At 44.9% G+C, this 15,817-nt stretch overlaps 1 protein-coding gene across 1 annotated transcript in view; it reads right to left on the bottom strand.

Moving 5' to 3' along the window:
* Positions 1 to 15,817, bottom strand: part of SORCS3 (sortilin related VPS10 domain containing receptor 3) — a 273,617-nt gene that overhangs the window by 256,815 nt on the left and 985 nt on the right. Inside the window, exon 2 of the mRNA XM_033515725.1 lies at positions 15,673 to 15,813. Within this exon, the coding sequence (XP_033371616.1) occupies positions 15,673 to 15,813 (141 nt within the window). The remainder of the gene's footprint in view (positions 1 to 15,672; positions 15,814 to 15,817) is intronic.

The raw sequence follows: 15,817 nt of genomic DNA, 5'->3' as shown, positions 1-15,817 counted from the left end.
TAAGGAGCCTTAACTCTTGAGCCAAAACCCAGATTATTTCTCTCAGCTTTCATCAAGGTCCTATAAAGCACTCCTGCGCCAGCCAGACAAGCCAGCAGGACATGAGCTAGAGGGGAACCTAAAACCAGGACCAGTGAAGGACCAGCACAGCAGGGCTAGAGAGGTCACAGCTAACTGGAATTTGGGAAACAGAGTCAGAGTTCAGGCAATAAGCAAAGCAGCAGGATGCCACACCACAAGCCAGGATGGTCTCTACCAAGGCAGTAAAGAAGCCTCATTTTTGTCTGACGTGCTGGTTGGACACTACTTGGTGGAACTTTGCAAGTAAAGCCCTCATAATCACTCAAAGCTTCTTCTAAAGGACTGCATTCATGGATTGCTCAACCCCACCAAGAGACACCTCTGCTTCACCAGGCAGCTTGATGGCTTCTGACACTTGGTAATTTATCACTGTGTTAATGCTTTCCTGGTTGCTGTCTGTTATGAAATTCAGGTAGAAGCACAGTCTTGCAGATGGAAGAGGCTTTCAAATTCCATCCTGTCCAAGCCTGCCAGCTGCCAGAGAAGAGGAAGGCATGTGGGTCTAATTCTCATCTTTCTGACATTTCATCAGTGTATCTGCACTGACTTTGAAGGTATTACTGTTGCCCAACTCAGCATCATGAAGATGAAAAATATGCCCTTGAAATAAAACATGCTGCTCTGACAGGAGCTCCTGCTTCATCAAGCTAAGGTCCTTATCAAGGCAAGATTTTATTGCAATAGCAAGGATTTAAACCAAGCACAGCAGTTTTATTAAAGAGAGAGAACAAAAGACAGACTGAAGGGTTCCAGTGACAAGTTATTCCAGCCAGAAGTGGGGAATCCAGAACACCATTTCCAGTCTGGCAAACAGATCACTCACAGCACCTGGTCTCTCTGGCCAAGTCTGTGTACTATTTATCTATCCAGCCAAAAAAAAGAAAAATTCCCTCATAGCAGCTGTTTCTACAACAAGCGCAGAAGAGGCTGGCAACCCCAGCTCAAAGCTACAGCATAGGACAGTGTTTAAAAATCTGGTTTGCTAGTTTATTACACATAGTTCCCTCCCTCCAACTTCCATTTAGGCAGGTGTTTGTGACCTCTCAAAACAGTTACCCCCACAGAAGTGAAGATATTCAGCTAAGCAGTGAACTGAGAGCCCACAGTGGCATAGAAGACTTAGTGTAAAACACTACACGCACTAGGAAGGGATCCCTATCTTCACTCAGAACAAACCAAACAGCATTTAGGATACAGTTTAACACTGATATGTTTTTATTCTAAATATTCTAAAAGAACAGAGACTTGACAAGTTCCAGCTCAGCAATTCTCACCCTCAAGTGTCCAAATCACCGGCAGGCAATTAACATCACTGTTTTTATTGCTAAAGCACATGCTGGTGCTCTTAAACATCTAAGTTTCTCATCAGTGCAAGACAGAGAGAAAGGTACCTGCCCATACTGTGGCAATACCTGAGTCTTCCTCCCTTAAGTCACAGACTTAGTCATGTTCCCCACAATCAGATCACTCATTGTCACCGTTCCAAGTTCAAGATAATACAAAAGAAAATACAACACAAATAGAAAGAAAGAGGGGAAAAAAAAAGTCAAGGGCCCAAATTAAAGGAGATACATACAGACACTTACAGACTCATACTGGCAAAACTAAGGCTGTAAAGCTGCACACAGAAATATTCACATTAGAGCCATGCCCACACTAGCAGAAAGCAAGCTCTACTGAAGCAACACCAGCATAAAATCACCATAAACCAGACTGGATTTTAGAACACTAACACTGGCTGAACAGTACCCCTTGAAAGGCTAATATGCATTTACTGACATCTTTCTCTCCCTTCAGTTAATGGCAGGACAGATCATTCAGCCAGTGGTCTAAAGCCTTAGATTGCATGACAGCAATTTATGCACCCTGGCAGGTGAGAATGACCCATTCAGCCTAAACAAGAAAAGCCTTCTGACAGCATTTCTCTGCCCAGTTCTTGTCTGAGACAACTCCAAGTATCATTCAGCCACGGCATGTCTAACCCGAACTGACCGTGTCCCAGGCTCCTGGGAGTCAGATCCCCCGACTTCCAACAATCACTTTCTTCCCTTCTCCCCAGCAGGACTTAGGCACAAAGCAGTACATCATCAAAACACTATTTAAGTTCACAAAGGCTGTGCATGCCTCGCTCAGGGGACTGGGTTTTTTTTCCTCTGGTGCTAATTCCATCCATTAGGGTCATTCTCCATCCGTGCCCTGGGCAGGAGCTGCCATGGCAGAAGGATGTCCACAGAAAATGCATCAGGACAAATCAGGCACAAGCGTGCCTCTGGAGGCAGAGAATTTAAATAAAGAACGAACCTGAGAAAGCTTCCAGCTTCCCTGTAGCCAGCACTACTAAGAAGAATTCACCACAGGGGACTATCCTGCACCAGAGGAGCAAAACACCTTCTGGGCCCACAGTCAGGAGGGAGGAAGCAAGCACAAAACTGACCACTGTGCCACCCCAGGCCCTGGCAGAGGTTGGGGTCAAAAAGAAACACCAGAAAAGGTCTCATCTGCCCCATCACAAGATCATCTATGGTCTGTAGAAACAAGCTGGCAGAGAATGCCCATGCTGCCTCCTCTTCAGAGAAATCCAATTCCATATATGCGGGTGAAAACAAATGGCAAGGTTCTGCCTTCTGCATCATATACATTGTCCTTTAAAGACACAAAATTTGTACAAGGTGCTGTACATACAGCTGAGTGGGGAGAAAGCCTCCCCTGTTCCAAATGTTTACCATTAAACAGTTTTCTACTTCCCTCTTAAAGGCCTACAACTCCACATTTAAAAAAAAAAAAAAAAAAAAGAAATGGTTTTAGCTCCAGGCAGAAAATGTTGGAAGGACAGACCTCAGCTAATTGCCAGCTTTCTTCCACCTTACTACCATTCCCTCCCATCTCCTGATCAGCGAGGTCTGCAGATGGGGATAGAGCAGAACTGAACCCAGGGAGGACTCGTGCTTTAGGAGAAATCCATATTCAGCACACCAACAACCACGTACAGCCCAAGGAACCTGGTGTGGAACTAAGGGTTGCCAAATCCAACTGTGACAGGCACAGAAAAACCTTCATTCTGACTCATACCAAAGGCTATCCAAGTCACTGCCACTGTGCAAAGGCCACAGCAAAGGAAAGAGGAGGAAGGACCTGCAGTACCATATAATGGCACCAGAGCCCACACGTTACAGACAGGGCTGTAGAGGGGGAACAGAGCAGGAAAAATCAGTCTATGGGCCCAAATCATCCCTGGCTGCATGGCACTTAGGTTTTTTCTAATTATATAGTTATATACCTCATTCTATAGTTACCAGGTCACATATCCTTACACACATAAAAACATAGGCATAGTACTCCCTACATTTCAAAAATACATTTTTTTGACCACACGGTGATTAAAATGGGATTTTAAAAGATGTAAAAAAGCCCATGACTTTGTCCCTCCCAGTCTACTCTGAGATGTTCCCATGCGCCTGATTTTAACAAACACAGGTAATAGCAAGTTTTGTTTTGTTAAATCTGTTAGGTACCAAGGCCAACTCTATTAGGTAAGAATGCACAGCATTAGACAACGTGTTTCCCCATGAGCTGTGAAACAGAACGTTTTCACACATATATTGACTCACTCCTGCATCTTGACACATTCCATGGATCAGCTCTGGCCTCTCACCCTTGTCTCCTCCAGGATGAGCACATGAGAACTCTGGCTCGTTCCAGCTTCAGTCTGAGAACAGCATCCACTAGTCAGTGACTTTCATGACTGCTAAACTTTGTCTTTGAGAAAGAAAATGAGAATCTCCTCTTCTACAGAAGACACAGCATTCTCAAATGATTCAATATTTTACCATCTAACATTTGATCTCATTCTGCAGAGTTAGACCTGCCTGTTTCCCTTTTCTGTGAGTCGTTCCTCCATCTCCCCAAACCAGTTTATTGCCTTTTTCCAGGAGCACTACAGGAAGCACAAATAAATAATTTTTTTAAAAGCCACAGAAAGCTGAGAGACATAGGAACAAAACCTCAGTGCAACTCAGAAAGGCAGGCTTTGTTATTTGCAGTGTGTGATGTGGAACAAGTAACACAGATAATCTGAAATGAATTAAAAGGAAAGGCGGGTAGCACTGAACCTGCCACAATGAGGTGCTGTATAAGCAGACTGAGAATGCTACACTACCAGCAGTGCTACCTTCTGATTAAAGGAATGGAGCTTCCAGGCAGGGTAGCAAAAAACCAACATGAACACTTAATTAAGAAATTTAAGGAGTCCTCAGTGCTGATGCTATAGCTGTGGTTTAGGTGCCTTGAAAAAGAAATCAATTCTGCTTTGGATCAACAAACCATATTTGTGTGTGAGTTAGCACTGGAGGGAAAACTTTGGAATCTTCAGACCAATCTGAACTGAATTCAGCAGGGGATAAAAGGTCACAGAGGTGCAGAATTCCTCTAAGTTGAGCTGAGTGATGAAGCAAGCCCCAAAATAACATCTGGCCTCAAGCCTAAGGCACCCAGTGTCTACTTTCACAGCTGGCAGGGCTCCAGCTGATTGATGCATCAGCCACAGCCAGCTCTCCACCACACCTGCATTGCTCAGCCAAGTACACCTTGTACCACTCTTCACCCCTCCAAAGGGGCAGCAGAAGGAGGGATCGTGACAGAGATGATAGCAAACACTGAGAGAGAGAAGAGTCCTGGAAGAGCACACAGTTCAGTGATTGCAAACTTCTGTTGCTTAACAAAATGACCAGGCATTTTGCTCATTTCCTGGTCCTTCAGAGAGCAGACAGCTCTCACAGACCAGATAAAGTGCTCAGCATGGTTACTAGGGCAGGGCCTCAAAAACTCTCAGCAGAAATCATCATCTGATGGGCTGTCCTGGTGAGATTTTTTTCTGCTGTATTCTACATCCCACACTTTTCTGAAAGCCCTTCTGTTAGAGGCTCAGTTACCCATAAAGTCTGACCATAAACAGCTGAACAATCTCTGTTATACCTCTGTGACACCTGATATAGACACTGATATGGATAGGGCTTTGTCCTGGTGTTGCTTTAAGAGTTGCCAAAGTACACCTGAGCAAAGATCCTTTCTTCTGAAATACCAGTTCTCTCAAGTAGCATGGCTATCACACTGGTTTGCAATCTCACTGTCTCAATGGTAAACCTCTTTTCAGGCCAGGTACCAATGTGTTTTTCAGAGCCCAGTAAGCAGGTCTGCCTCTCCCACCTCACACTGAGCACGAGCTGACAGTGCCTCTTCATATGGAGCCTCACCAGTCTTGTGTCTTGCACTGGGGCTTTTGGCCAAACAGAAGAAAAATCCTGTGCCACTGCCATCCCAAGGTTTATGCAAGTTCAGAGTGCTGGTCTGTCCGTCCACAAGTGCCAAGCCCCAGCCTCAGAAACCCATCTGCACTCCTATCCATGCTCCCACTGTAGAATCCAGTACTAATCATGTTTTGCTGGTTGGGAATAAAACTAGAAAAACACTGTGGGTGACAGAACAAGGACATTACCCCTCACATACTAGTCCAGCCCTCCACCTGGCAGAAGACTGCCATGAGGAAACCAAACCAGGCCCCACCAAGAGGGCAGAAGGAAAATTCATTTGCCCTGTCTCACTCAGGAGTACACTTCACCTGCACCTGGTGCTGGGCAAGGATTTTCCCCTTCAGCTGCGAAGTGGAACATAAAGAAGAAGGCTACCTTAATGACCCTGGAAGCTTACAAGATGCTTGAACTTTGCTTGCTTCTACACTATCCCATGTAAGATTTCACAAACAGGCATGCAAACCTACATGTGCTATCATCCTAAATTATTCCAAACAATCCACACACTTCAGGGTCAGCTCCCACTCCCCTGATCAAACAGATGTGATTCCTCTCCTGTCTGCATTTCCAATGAAAGCCCAAATTCATGGCTCCCATGGTCTCATCATGCTGATTCTCATCCAGCTCAAAAGAAGCTGCAATTTGAAATGGCTTGATCTGTCAAGCCAAGCAGGTAAAGGGATTGGAACAGCAGACTACAATGGTCTTAAAACCCTCTGAGAAAGAACTTTGCAGTGCTTTAACTTGATCAATCTGTTCATGATTTTAGCTGAGCATGTTCTACTTTTCTACTATTGAGACCCCTATTCTTTCCCCTCTTAACTCCTCATCTATTTTTGCTTCCATGCAATCTCTTACAAAAAAATATACATGCAGCATCTAAGATACAGCAACAAAGTAAAAGTAAGTCCTTCGTAATTAAGTAGGCACATCAATACTGATCACAGCACAGAGTATATCCTCCTCTCTTGCATGCCTCAGTTTTCTCAAAAACAAAAAGAAAAAAGAAAAAAAGGGAAAAAAGGTTACACTACTGACCTTCCTTTTAATGACCTTTGGAATACACAGCTAAAGGAGGAAGCAGAAGACCTTTTTAAGTAGTAATGCCTGCCATTCTGCAATCACAAAATTGGTAGGATATGGTAGTAAATGACAGGAAAACTGGAACAGAGAAATATCTCCATATACACAGCCATCCACCCCACTGCCTTGTGCAGAAAGAATTCACCTTTCAGGTCTGTAACAGAGGCAAATAAAGCCACAGAGCAGCCAAATCTGCCTGCACCTCATGGTATTGATCACAGCTGGGAGGGATTTTTCAAACAGGCACCAACTGCAGGGAAAGGCTAACAATTAAAGCTTCCCCTCCATCCCTCCCTCTGAAGTCCCAAAGTACTTTGGCAAGATCAATATAATCTTGTTTTACACATTCCCTTCCACCTAACAGCTTTTGCAAATATCCATCCATTTTTGAAGCGACAGCCCTTCATGTGAGATAACTCTTGCTTGTTGATAGGGACGCCAAGACATTTTAGGAACAATGGCAAGACCACGAATCACAAAGACAACCTACATGCACAGCCTGCTCTCATCTGGCACCTAAGGATGCACATGTGAACTCAACCCATACGTTTTTCTCTGCCTTGAAAGTCAGCAGGAGCTCTGTGATGAGTCTCACTGGGATCCTCTACCAAATCCCCAGCAGAGGCTCAACCCATTTCAGGAGCCTACCAGCAGCACCACTGAGGATGTACCAGCAGTACCCACATTACAGACTGAAGCAATGTCAAAGCAGTTGTTTCCAGCATCTCAGTCCTTCAGCCCATCACTGACCTAAGTGATTTGCAGTTGCTCAGTTCTAGGCTTTTTTTAAATCCCAAATGTACATTTTAGTCCCAAAGACATCAGCTAGTGCAGCCATGTTTCCCAGGAAAGGTGTCCATGGCCCACAGTGGAGTGGCTGGTAAGAATTCCAATTCTTTAAGTTCCTCCACACCCACAATAAAGGAAAGGAGGAATACAAAGCCTGAGATTTGTGCAACACCTTCAGCTTGGTCAAAATGTTAAGAGTGCCACGTGGCAGGGGCCTGTCGGGGCAAGTGCATCCTCTGTGGAACAGGCACAGGGAGAAGTGATGGAGTCCAGTTCTCCTGCCCCCTCCTGCCGCTGTCGATGGAGCAGGAGAGGGAGCAGGTCGGCAGCGAGGTGGGTCTGTCAGCAGTCCCCTGAGGGCACAGCAAAGGGGCAGAGTAGTGGACGAGAGGGCGCAGCCAGGACCCGCTTGCTGCTCCCCGTGGTCAAACCCCATCCAGCCCTCTGCCACAGCAGCGGCACCGCCGGCAGCTGCGGGGGGATGCCGGGGGGTTTACAGGCACATCGCTCAGGCTGGGTGATCAGAGACCCCGGCACAGGGAATCCCATCTTCAGGAAAAAGCCCGGCAGCGATTAGAGACAGCGCAAAGGGAGACAGCACCAGCTGCACGGGATGGCAAAACGCTTCACCGCTTCAGACCGAGCCTCTGGGAGGACTCCTCGTCCCTCGCACAGGGAACCCCAGACAGCGGGAGTTTCCCGGAGTCAGTGACTCCGAGCGGGTTTCCATATCAATATTTCAGCAGCCTCTGCCTTCCCAGCACTCAGTCCGGGCTCCAGCAGCATTCCCTCCCTTTCTCAGATGCCCACGCTCCCTCTAGCGCCCGGCTCCGCTTCCCTCAGCCCGGATCCCGCACTCCCCTCAGCCCGCGCCCCGGGGAGCCGCGCTGGGGCTAATTAAACCCATGCCGTTCGGAGCACTAATTAATCTGGTGCCATTCGGGGCACGCAGGCCCTGGAGTGCCCTGCAGAGCTGCTTGGCTGGCGATTGTGTCGCATGTTAGAATACGAAGGGGAAAAAACACCGTGACAGCCTCAGTGTCAACTCGTTTCAGTGGGAGAGCAATCAGGTCTCCTTCAGCACGGAGAGGAAGGAACAAAAGAGAGATTTGATCACTCAGCATCAATCTTTTCTTACTTTTATTGCATGCTGCAACTCCATTGGTTATGAAGGCTGGAAATTGACCCTAAAGCTTCCGTGGCAGATTATTTATCAAATATGTTTATACCAACGCAGCCACGTTCTATAAATATGCAGGAAATTTTCTTCAGTTCCCTCAGTCTCATAACACCCCATAAAGGCAGGAAAGGAAACACTTCCATGCTTTTTGCATGGAGGAAATATTAACAATGATGTGGTTCTCTCTGACCATTAGGAGAATATCTGGGAATTTGTTTACCTTGGATTCCCACATGGAATTTAAGCAAACCAGGAAGCTTGTATGCAAAGGTGTGACTGCAGCACAGTATATTCCAGCTAAGGGATATCTCAGCTTAAAATTCCTGTTGGTTTCGACCAACTATGTCACCAGAGCAGTCTCCACAGTGGCTTACAGTGTGGGTCAAACTCCCACAGAGTAACAAACTCAGAGCCAAACAAGAGACAGTCAAAAGCTATGCACAAGAGAGAAAAAAACTCATTTGCCCACAATCCTGTGGCTGTAATTCAGAAAACGTAAAGGGCCTGCAGGTCTCTGCTGTACTGCTCCATGTTTCCTCACCTCTGTATTCATTTCTCAATCTTACTTTCCACTGCTGTAGGATCCTGCAGTTTGAATTCTCCACTACAGTAAAATAGCCTAGATCAATCCTACATCAATTTAAGCTGACGATCCAAACAAATACTTTGCTGCTTTGGGGAATTTCTGCAATTACAGCATTCAATGCTTCACAAGGAACATGCCATCTAGTTTACTGTCTTGACTGAGGCAGGTTGCATTCAATACCTTCAAACACAGATTCTCAGTGGAAGATAAATTTGACCAGAGCCCAGCCAAACCCAAGCATTAACTCCATAACTCACAGGTCCCCTGCAATGTCCTCAAAGCAGCCCCAACCATGAGCTCGGGCCTGGCCCTCAATTCTGACATCAATCTGGAATCTGTGGGAGTGCTGACTGATGTAAGCATGTACTGCTCTCTGTTCTACCCACAGACATCCAGGGAGCTCAAGGAGCATGATACTACAGTATGACTTGAGTAAATTCTTGACTGTTCACAAGACTGGTTTCCAGTATTCTTTAGTGCAAGTAACACTAAAATTCTTTGCCCTTAACCTGTGCTTTTCTCATTAGACAACACTGTTCCCCTATGTTTTCTAAAATCTCTACTACAAACACAGCTGAAAATGTGGAAACTCTCAGAAAGTTTCATCTTCCTACAGCCTTGCCTTCAAGAAAATACTTGTTTCATCTCACCTCCCTTTTGAGAAAAATCTCTCCTGCCTAACATAAATTATCTGTTCAAACCCCTTTTCAAAAGACTTCATCATCTAATTGGATGAATGTTTTCCATTATGAAAAAAATAATTAAAGAACCACATAGCTGTTTCTATTTGCATTTAATCCACTCTGAAAGCTTAGCCACAAGTCCTAGGGCATCATCCCAGATCACGGCAAAGTCTGAGTACTGAGGTCTGAAGAGAAACTGCTGACAGATACCTCAGGCAAAAGCAGTTCTGTTACTGAGCTTGGAACTACAAGAACATCAACAGTTTGCTGTGCCAGGCAGGGAAATGGCCCAGGGAACCTGCCAGCTTCCTGGGATCTACAAACAATACCCAGGTCCAAACATCAAACTGACTTTGCAATGAAACCAGTCTGGAGAGAAACAACACAAAAATATTTTCCAGATGCCTTCTCCCTGGTCTACTAACTCAACACAATCACAAAAGTAGTTGCCATGCCGGTTTCATTTTTATTTCCAGTCCTCTATTTAAACATTAATTAAAAATGGATTGGCAAAGTCCTGGAGAAGGACTTTAGTAGCAAGCTTCATTAATAAAGGTAGAGGAAAAGCAGAAATGCATAAAGACATTTTGCCAGAGTTGGCCTACCTTCAATGGCAATGAGACCACAGCCGACTCAAAAACTATTTGAGAATGAAACAGTCTAGAATAGAAATTAAAATATCTACCAAAGGCAATGCAATTAATGTGGTTGCTCTGTCCCCATTTTTGCATTCGAGGAGTAAATATTTTAGACTGAAATCCAGCTGGACTTTTGGAGCAGTTATCCGTGGCTGACAACTAAATACAGCTTTGCCTGCCTAAAGATTCCCCTTCCTCCCTTCCAAGCGTAGCAGTCTATTTGGAATTGCAAATATTGCCCATCACACACCATACTGCAAGGCACCTTAATGAAAAACTACCTGGCACAGTGATCCCATTGGCCTCCCCAGCTTGTAATGCTCCATGGGAGTGAGTAATGTCTCAGCATCCAACCACCAATACATTAGCAGATCACACCAGAACCCTGCCAAAAGCATTCAGAGGAATCATTCCCGGAAGAGAAAGGCTTCACTGTGAGAACTTGCACAACCTGCTTGTCACTGCCAGCCCCCAGAGCTTGCACAGGGCAAAGAGAAAGGACTGGGTGTAGTAGGAGGTAAAGAAAACACACACAGAGCAGAGTGGTTCCCACCAGAACATCATCCTTACATGACTCTTGAAAATGCCCGAAGATTTTCTGGTACCTTGCTGCAGCACTTGCTTTGAGCAGAAACTTTTCCTAATGTCCAATAGGACTTACATTTGGTCTGTTAACACATATTAATCCATCTTCAACCAAAAAGATAAACTACATCTTCTCTCTAGCTCTACTTCCAATGTCTGTAAGCTACTGCAGCATTATTAACCTCCTCCTTATTGTCTTGTCCCAAAGGCATCTCATATTCCAAGCCTTGGAGTGAATCTTGAAACCACATTAACTCTAGAAATGACAGTCACAGATTGACTGGACAAAATAGTGCAGCATGGCTGCCAAGATAAAACCAGGCCCCAGTCCAGTCCTCATCCTGCCTTCCCCAGTTTTCAGGGCCTGGATCATGCTGTAAGTATCAATGTATTAGCATGGCTTACACAAGCAGCAGCTGCATCACTGAAGCACAGCAGACTTCCACTGGTTTATCTTCTGCACTCTTCTACTACAATGAGATAAAAAAATTGCACTGCTGACATTTTTCATATAGCATGAAAAATCCAACCCCTGGGATCATACAGGAACTTGGCCTGGCTGCAGCAACCTGCAATATATCCATGCCTTAGACAAATGCCTTCTCCTGCTCTTACTGGGGCATTATAGTGCATTTCTCATCTTTATTCCAGCAGCTTGGGAGAATTTATGTCAGAATTTGGGAGATGAACCCGCCCATGACAGTGGGGATTGGGACTAGATGGTCTTTAAGATTCTTTCCAACCCTTAATATTCAATGATTCTGTGGAGTTTGCCTCTGGTTACTTAAAAAGGCAAAGGCATATATACATGGGATAGCTAAAGCACACAGTGATCATAGCTGCAGCATCTTCAGAGATAGCAGATTGAAAATGTCTCCCAGAGAAAGCTAGAAATGTGCCTCTCTTCTTCTCATATTGAAAAAACCCCAGCCACAATGCCACAGAATTTGTAGTAATTCCATCGTGGAAAATGCATGGACAAAATTAAGTAGTTCCTATAAACAGCTACATTCATCAGAGGGACAACACTGAAACCTAACAAAAACAGATCCCGTTTCCCATTCCACAAGTGATCATACCAGGGGAGCAATCCTAGTAAGTGCATTTTATTCACTGTAACTTCTTGGAATCTCTTGGAAAACCTACTATCAAGAAATGAGATAGTGAGATTTAAAACTGTAAGAGCGTAAAAGGTGCTGCTACCTTTTTTTGTAGGTCCTTATCCTAGAAATCAGGGAGAGAGGAAGGAGGAAAAGATCATGTGAGGAATCAATTTATCTTCACAAGAAGGTTGGAGAGAGCATCTGATGAGCGTAACAAGGAAGAAATTCATGCACTGACATAAACATCTAGAGTGGGAAAACAAGTTTGGAGGGTAAAATTGCTCACTGAGTGGCACATTTGTACACAGCATATGTGTTCAGAGAGAAATAGTTTTGGAAAAAGAATGGCTTGCAGATCTTTTGGGAATAATAGTATTGTTCACTAAAAATTCTCATTTCTTTAGAAAAGTCTTGGCAAGAAAACATTTTATCTGATCTCTCCAAGGTCCCTCAAGAGCTTCATGACCTTGCTCAATAAATGCTTCTATTAGAGCAGACTGATACTTGAAGCCCAAATAGAAGCCTGTTTTTATCAATATCAGACCCATTGAATTAAGCCAAGTTCCCTTCATAAGAACACAGAGAACACAAACCTCACTTCTACACAGAGTAGTATTTTTGTATTTTCCTGACAATTTTCACTTCAAGATCCTCAGGTATTGTACAAAGCAGAAATGAATTCTGCTCCACACCACCACTTTGTGGTTGCTAAGTGGTATTATCCTCATTTAACATGGAAGAGGAGATCCAGAGAGGTTAATTGTCTTTCCTAAGGTCACAGAAAAAGCCTCTGTGCAGGACAAAGCAGAGAACCCAAATTCCCTGATCTCACCAGCCTTTTGCCTCTATCATAATCCGGACCTCACTATCTGCAAATAGAGAAAACAAAAGTTTGTTGCCTGGAAGAGATTATGTTTTAGTAAGTTAAATTGTGAATTGAGGGACATGTGAGAAAGGAGGGGTAGGAGACGGACAGACACTTGCTTTTAAAATAACAGTAATTCAAAAAACAGAGGGTTTTAACAGTCTAGGTAACAAGACATCCAGCAGCTGCAAAGACCTCCGTTTTGTGGAGTGTCTGCAGATCCTCTATATGTCCCAGTAAAACCCCAATTTTTTATTACCTTCCTCTGCTTTGCAAATCCATCCAGTTTCTAGGAATATCCCAACACTAATGCACAAAACTTGATTGATTATGTTTTTAATAACACATAGAAGTGACAAAAGCTGAGGTTTTGAAGTCTGTTCAAGTAACAGAATTGGTAAAAGCAAGCTGTTTGCCTCTTCACTGCTTTGAGAACCTGAACACAGAAACAGACACATCCTACCTACTCTACTAGGTCAACTGGCATAATCATGACACCAGTTAATATCTATTGCCCATTTCCAATACACCTTCCTGCTGCTTTACATCTCCTGTGACCTAAGAAAATTCATGATTTGTGATGTGGAGCTGGGGACCAGTGGGACTGGGGACCAGTGTGGCTGGCAAAAGAAGCAACATTGTTTGCCTGAGTGACCTTGGGCAAATTGCTTGTGTTCCTGTGCCATGGACACCCCAACAGCAGAATTAGGTAAAAACTGAGCTGTAGCAAAAAAGCAGTCATTGGATTCAGCATTGTCTGCTAATTAATGAAAGAAGTCAGGTTCAAGCATCTAACTTCCCCTCTACACAGTTTAAAAAAAAAAATCTAATTAATTACTAAATGCAGTATGTTTTCTGCAAAAGAAGGAAAAGGTCTCAAAGTGCTAGACCTCATATTAGGAAAATCACAAAAAGATAACATTAGGCTTTATTATCACGCTTGCTTCTCCTTCCTGCAAACACCACACTGGCAATAAACACCAGTCTTTTGCTTTAGCTCGTGTTTTTGAGTTGGAATCTTTCAATGCACGGTACCCTGAGGTGCAAAATCCTAATGGCATGCCATGAACAATCAAGGCATTTTCTTTCATTACTCTTCTCAGTCACCTAAATAATAAGGAATCTAGTTATTTAAATAGCATGTTTCTGTAAAAGAAACCAAGGAGAGAGAATTTTGTGAAAATCACTTTTCTGAGCTGTGCTTTAGAAAAAAATAACCCTTCTTTCCCCTGCAAATGCCTACAGAATGAGTTTTCTTTGCTACTTTGAGCAGAAATACTCAAAACTATTGGAAATCTATGCTGGGAAGGCATGGGGGAGGCATTCTAGCTTCTTTTACTCAACATCCCTTGATTCATCATCAAAATTAAACAGAAGAGAGGGCATATAGGTTGTTTTCTTCATTACATGACATGTTATGTTAAAAATAAATAGTCCTAGAGACAAGTATAATGCTGAAATATACCATACAGCTGTTTTCTCTTCAATGTTTGCTTTCATCTTTAATGAGAGTGAAATTCATGTCTGGCAAATAAAACTCCCTTTAAAAATTGGTTAAATCAAAGTAACATCTACATTGCTGTCAGAAATATTGCCTAAGTAGCAATAAATAGACAAAAAAAAAATCCAGTCAAAAAAAAAAAAGAAAAAAAATGATAGTTGAATTGCACATTAGAACCTATAGTTGATGCACAGATAAAGACACAGCCAGATAAGCAGGTAGACAATTTGCTTTTTCATGGCTAGTAAGTTCCATGAAGAATGTATCTGAAAATGCAGCCAATCTGTTTTATGCTGTTAATTGCTTTGTACTCATTTGCAGTAGTGGCAAAACAATAAAAGAAGCATTTTCAAGGCAGTGACAAGCTATAATAATCAGAATAATGGGAATATTGTCACCAGACATAAAGGTTTCCCAGAGTCCTTTAAATTACATCTGTTCCCAGACTACATGAAAGTAGAAATGGTATTTCTGACACCAAGTCGGAAGAAACTTGAAGTTTTGTCCACAGCCATCCACCGGGCGTAGCAGAGCGGGTGTGAGGGAGGGTCCTTCACTGCCATGGCACAAGGTGTGGGCTTTTGGGACATGCCCCCTACACATGCACACACACGCAATCCCACAGGCTTTCAGGGACACCTCAGTGACTCCTTATTACTGACTTCGGGAAAAAGGCGTGAGATGCCATGGATTTTTTTACAAACTTTTCACTCTGCTTGCACTACGTGCCTCCACTCAAAGCTCCTGGACGTGCTGTGGGGCTTTCCACCCCTTAATAAATTAATGGGATCTCTCTTGCCTCCAGCACTCACAGCGGGGCTCTGGAGGGCTTTTCCACCACCCCTACACATCATTCATCCCAGGCAGGGAGGTAGCCAAGCGTGCCACTGTGTTCATTACACACAGAGAGGCTGAGGGTGAGGGTTCCCCGGGGAGCGGCACACGGGACACGCTGGAGGGCTGGGGCCAGCCCGGCCCTTCGGGGCGCTGCCCGCTCCGCCCGGGGACCGCGGCTCTGCCTGCCGGGGGCGGGGGTACCACGGTGTTCCACTCGCCTTCACCTTTCCCCAGGAAAACTTTTCTCCCGCGGCCACGGCTCGGTGTCCCGCTCCCGCTGGCGATAAGGGCGCGGTGCCCGCCCAGCGCTCCTCTCCCCCGCACCCCCGGCCGCAGCGGCAGGCTCGGCCCCGGCCCCGTCCCGCCGCTGTCCCGGCTCCCTCCCCGCCAAGCGCCGCCGGACCGGCTCGGGTGGGTCTGCGGGGCGGTACTCACGCTGCTGTTGTGGCCGGACCAGTGCACCATGGCTTGGTTGTGAGCCGCATCCCCGGTGAGCGCGAAGGTGGTGCTGCTCAGCCTCGGCTCCTCGGCCCCTCGCAGCCGCGCCGCTCTCCCATCCTCCGGGGGCCCGCGGGGCTGA

Source organism: Parus major, chromosome 6, assembly GCF_001522545.3.
Source record: "Parus major isolate Abel chromosome 6, Parus_major1.1, whole genome shotgun sequence".
Taxonomy (NCBI): Eukaryota; Metazoa; Chordata; class Aves; order Passeriformes; family Paridae; genus Parus; species Parus major.
This window is presented reverse-complemented; position numbering and strand designations above follow the sequence as displayed.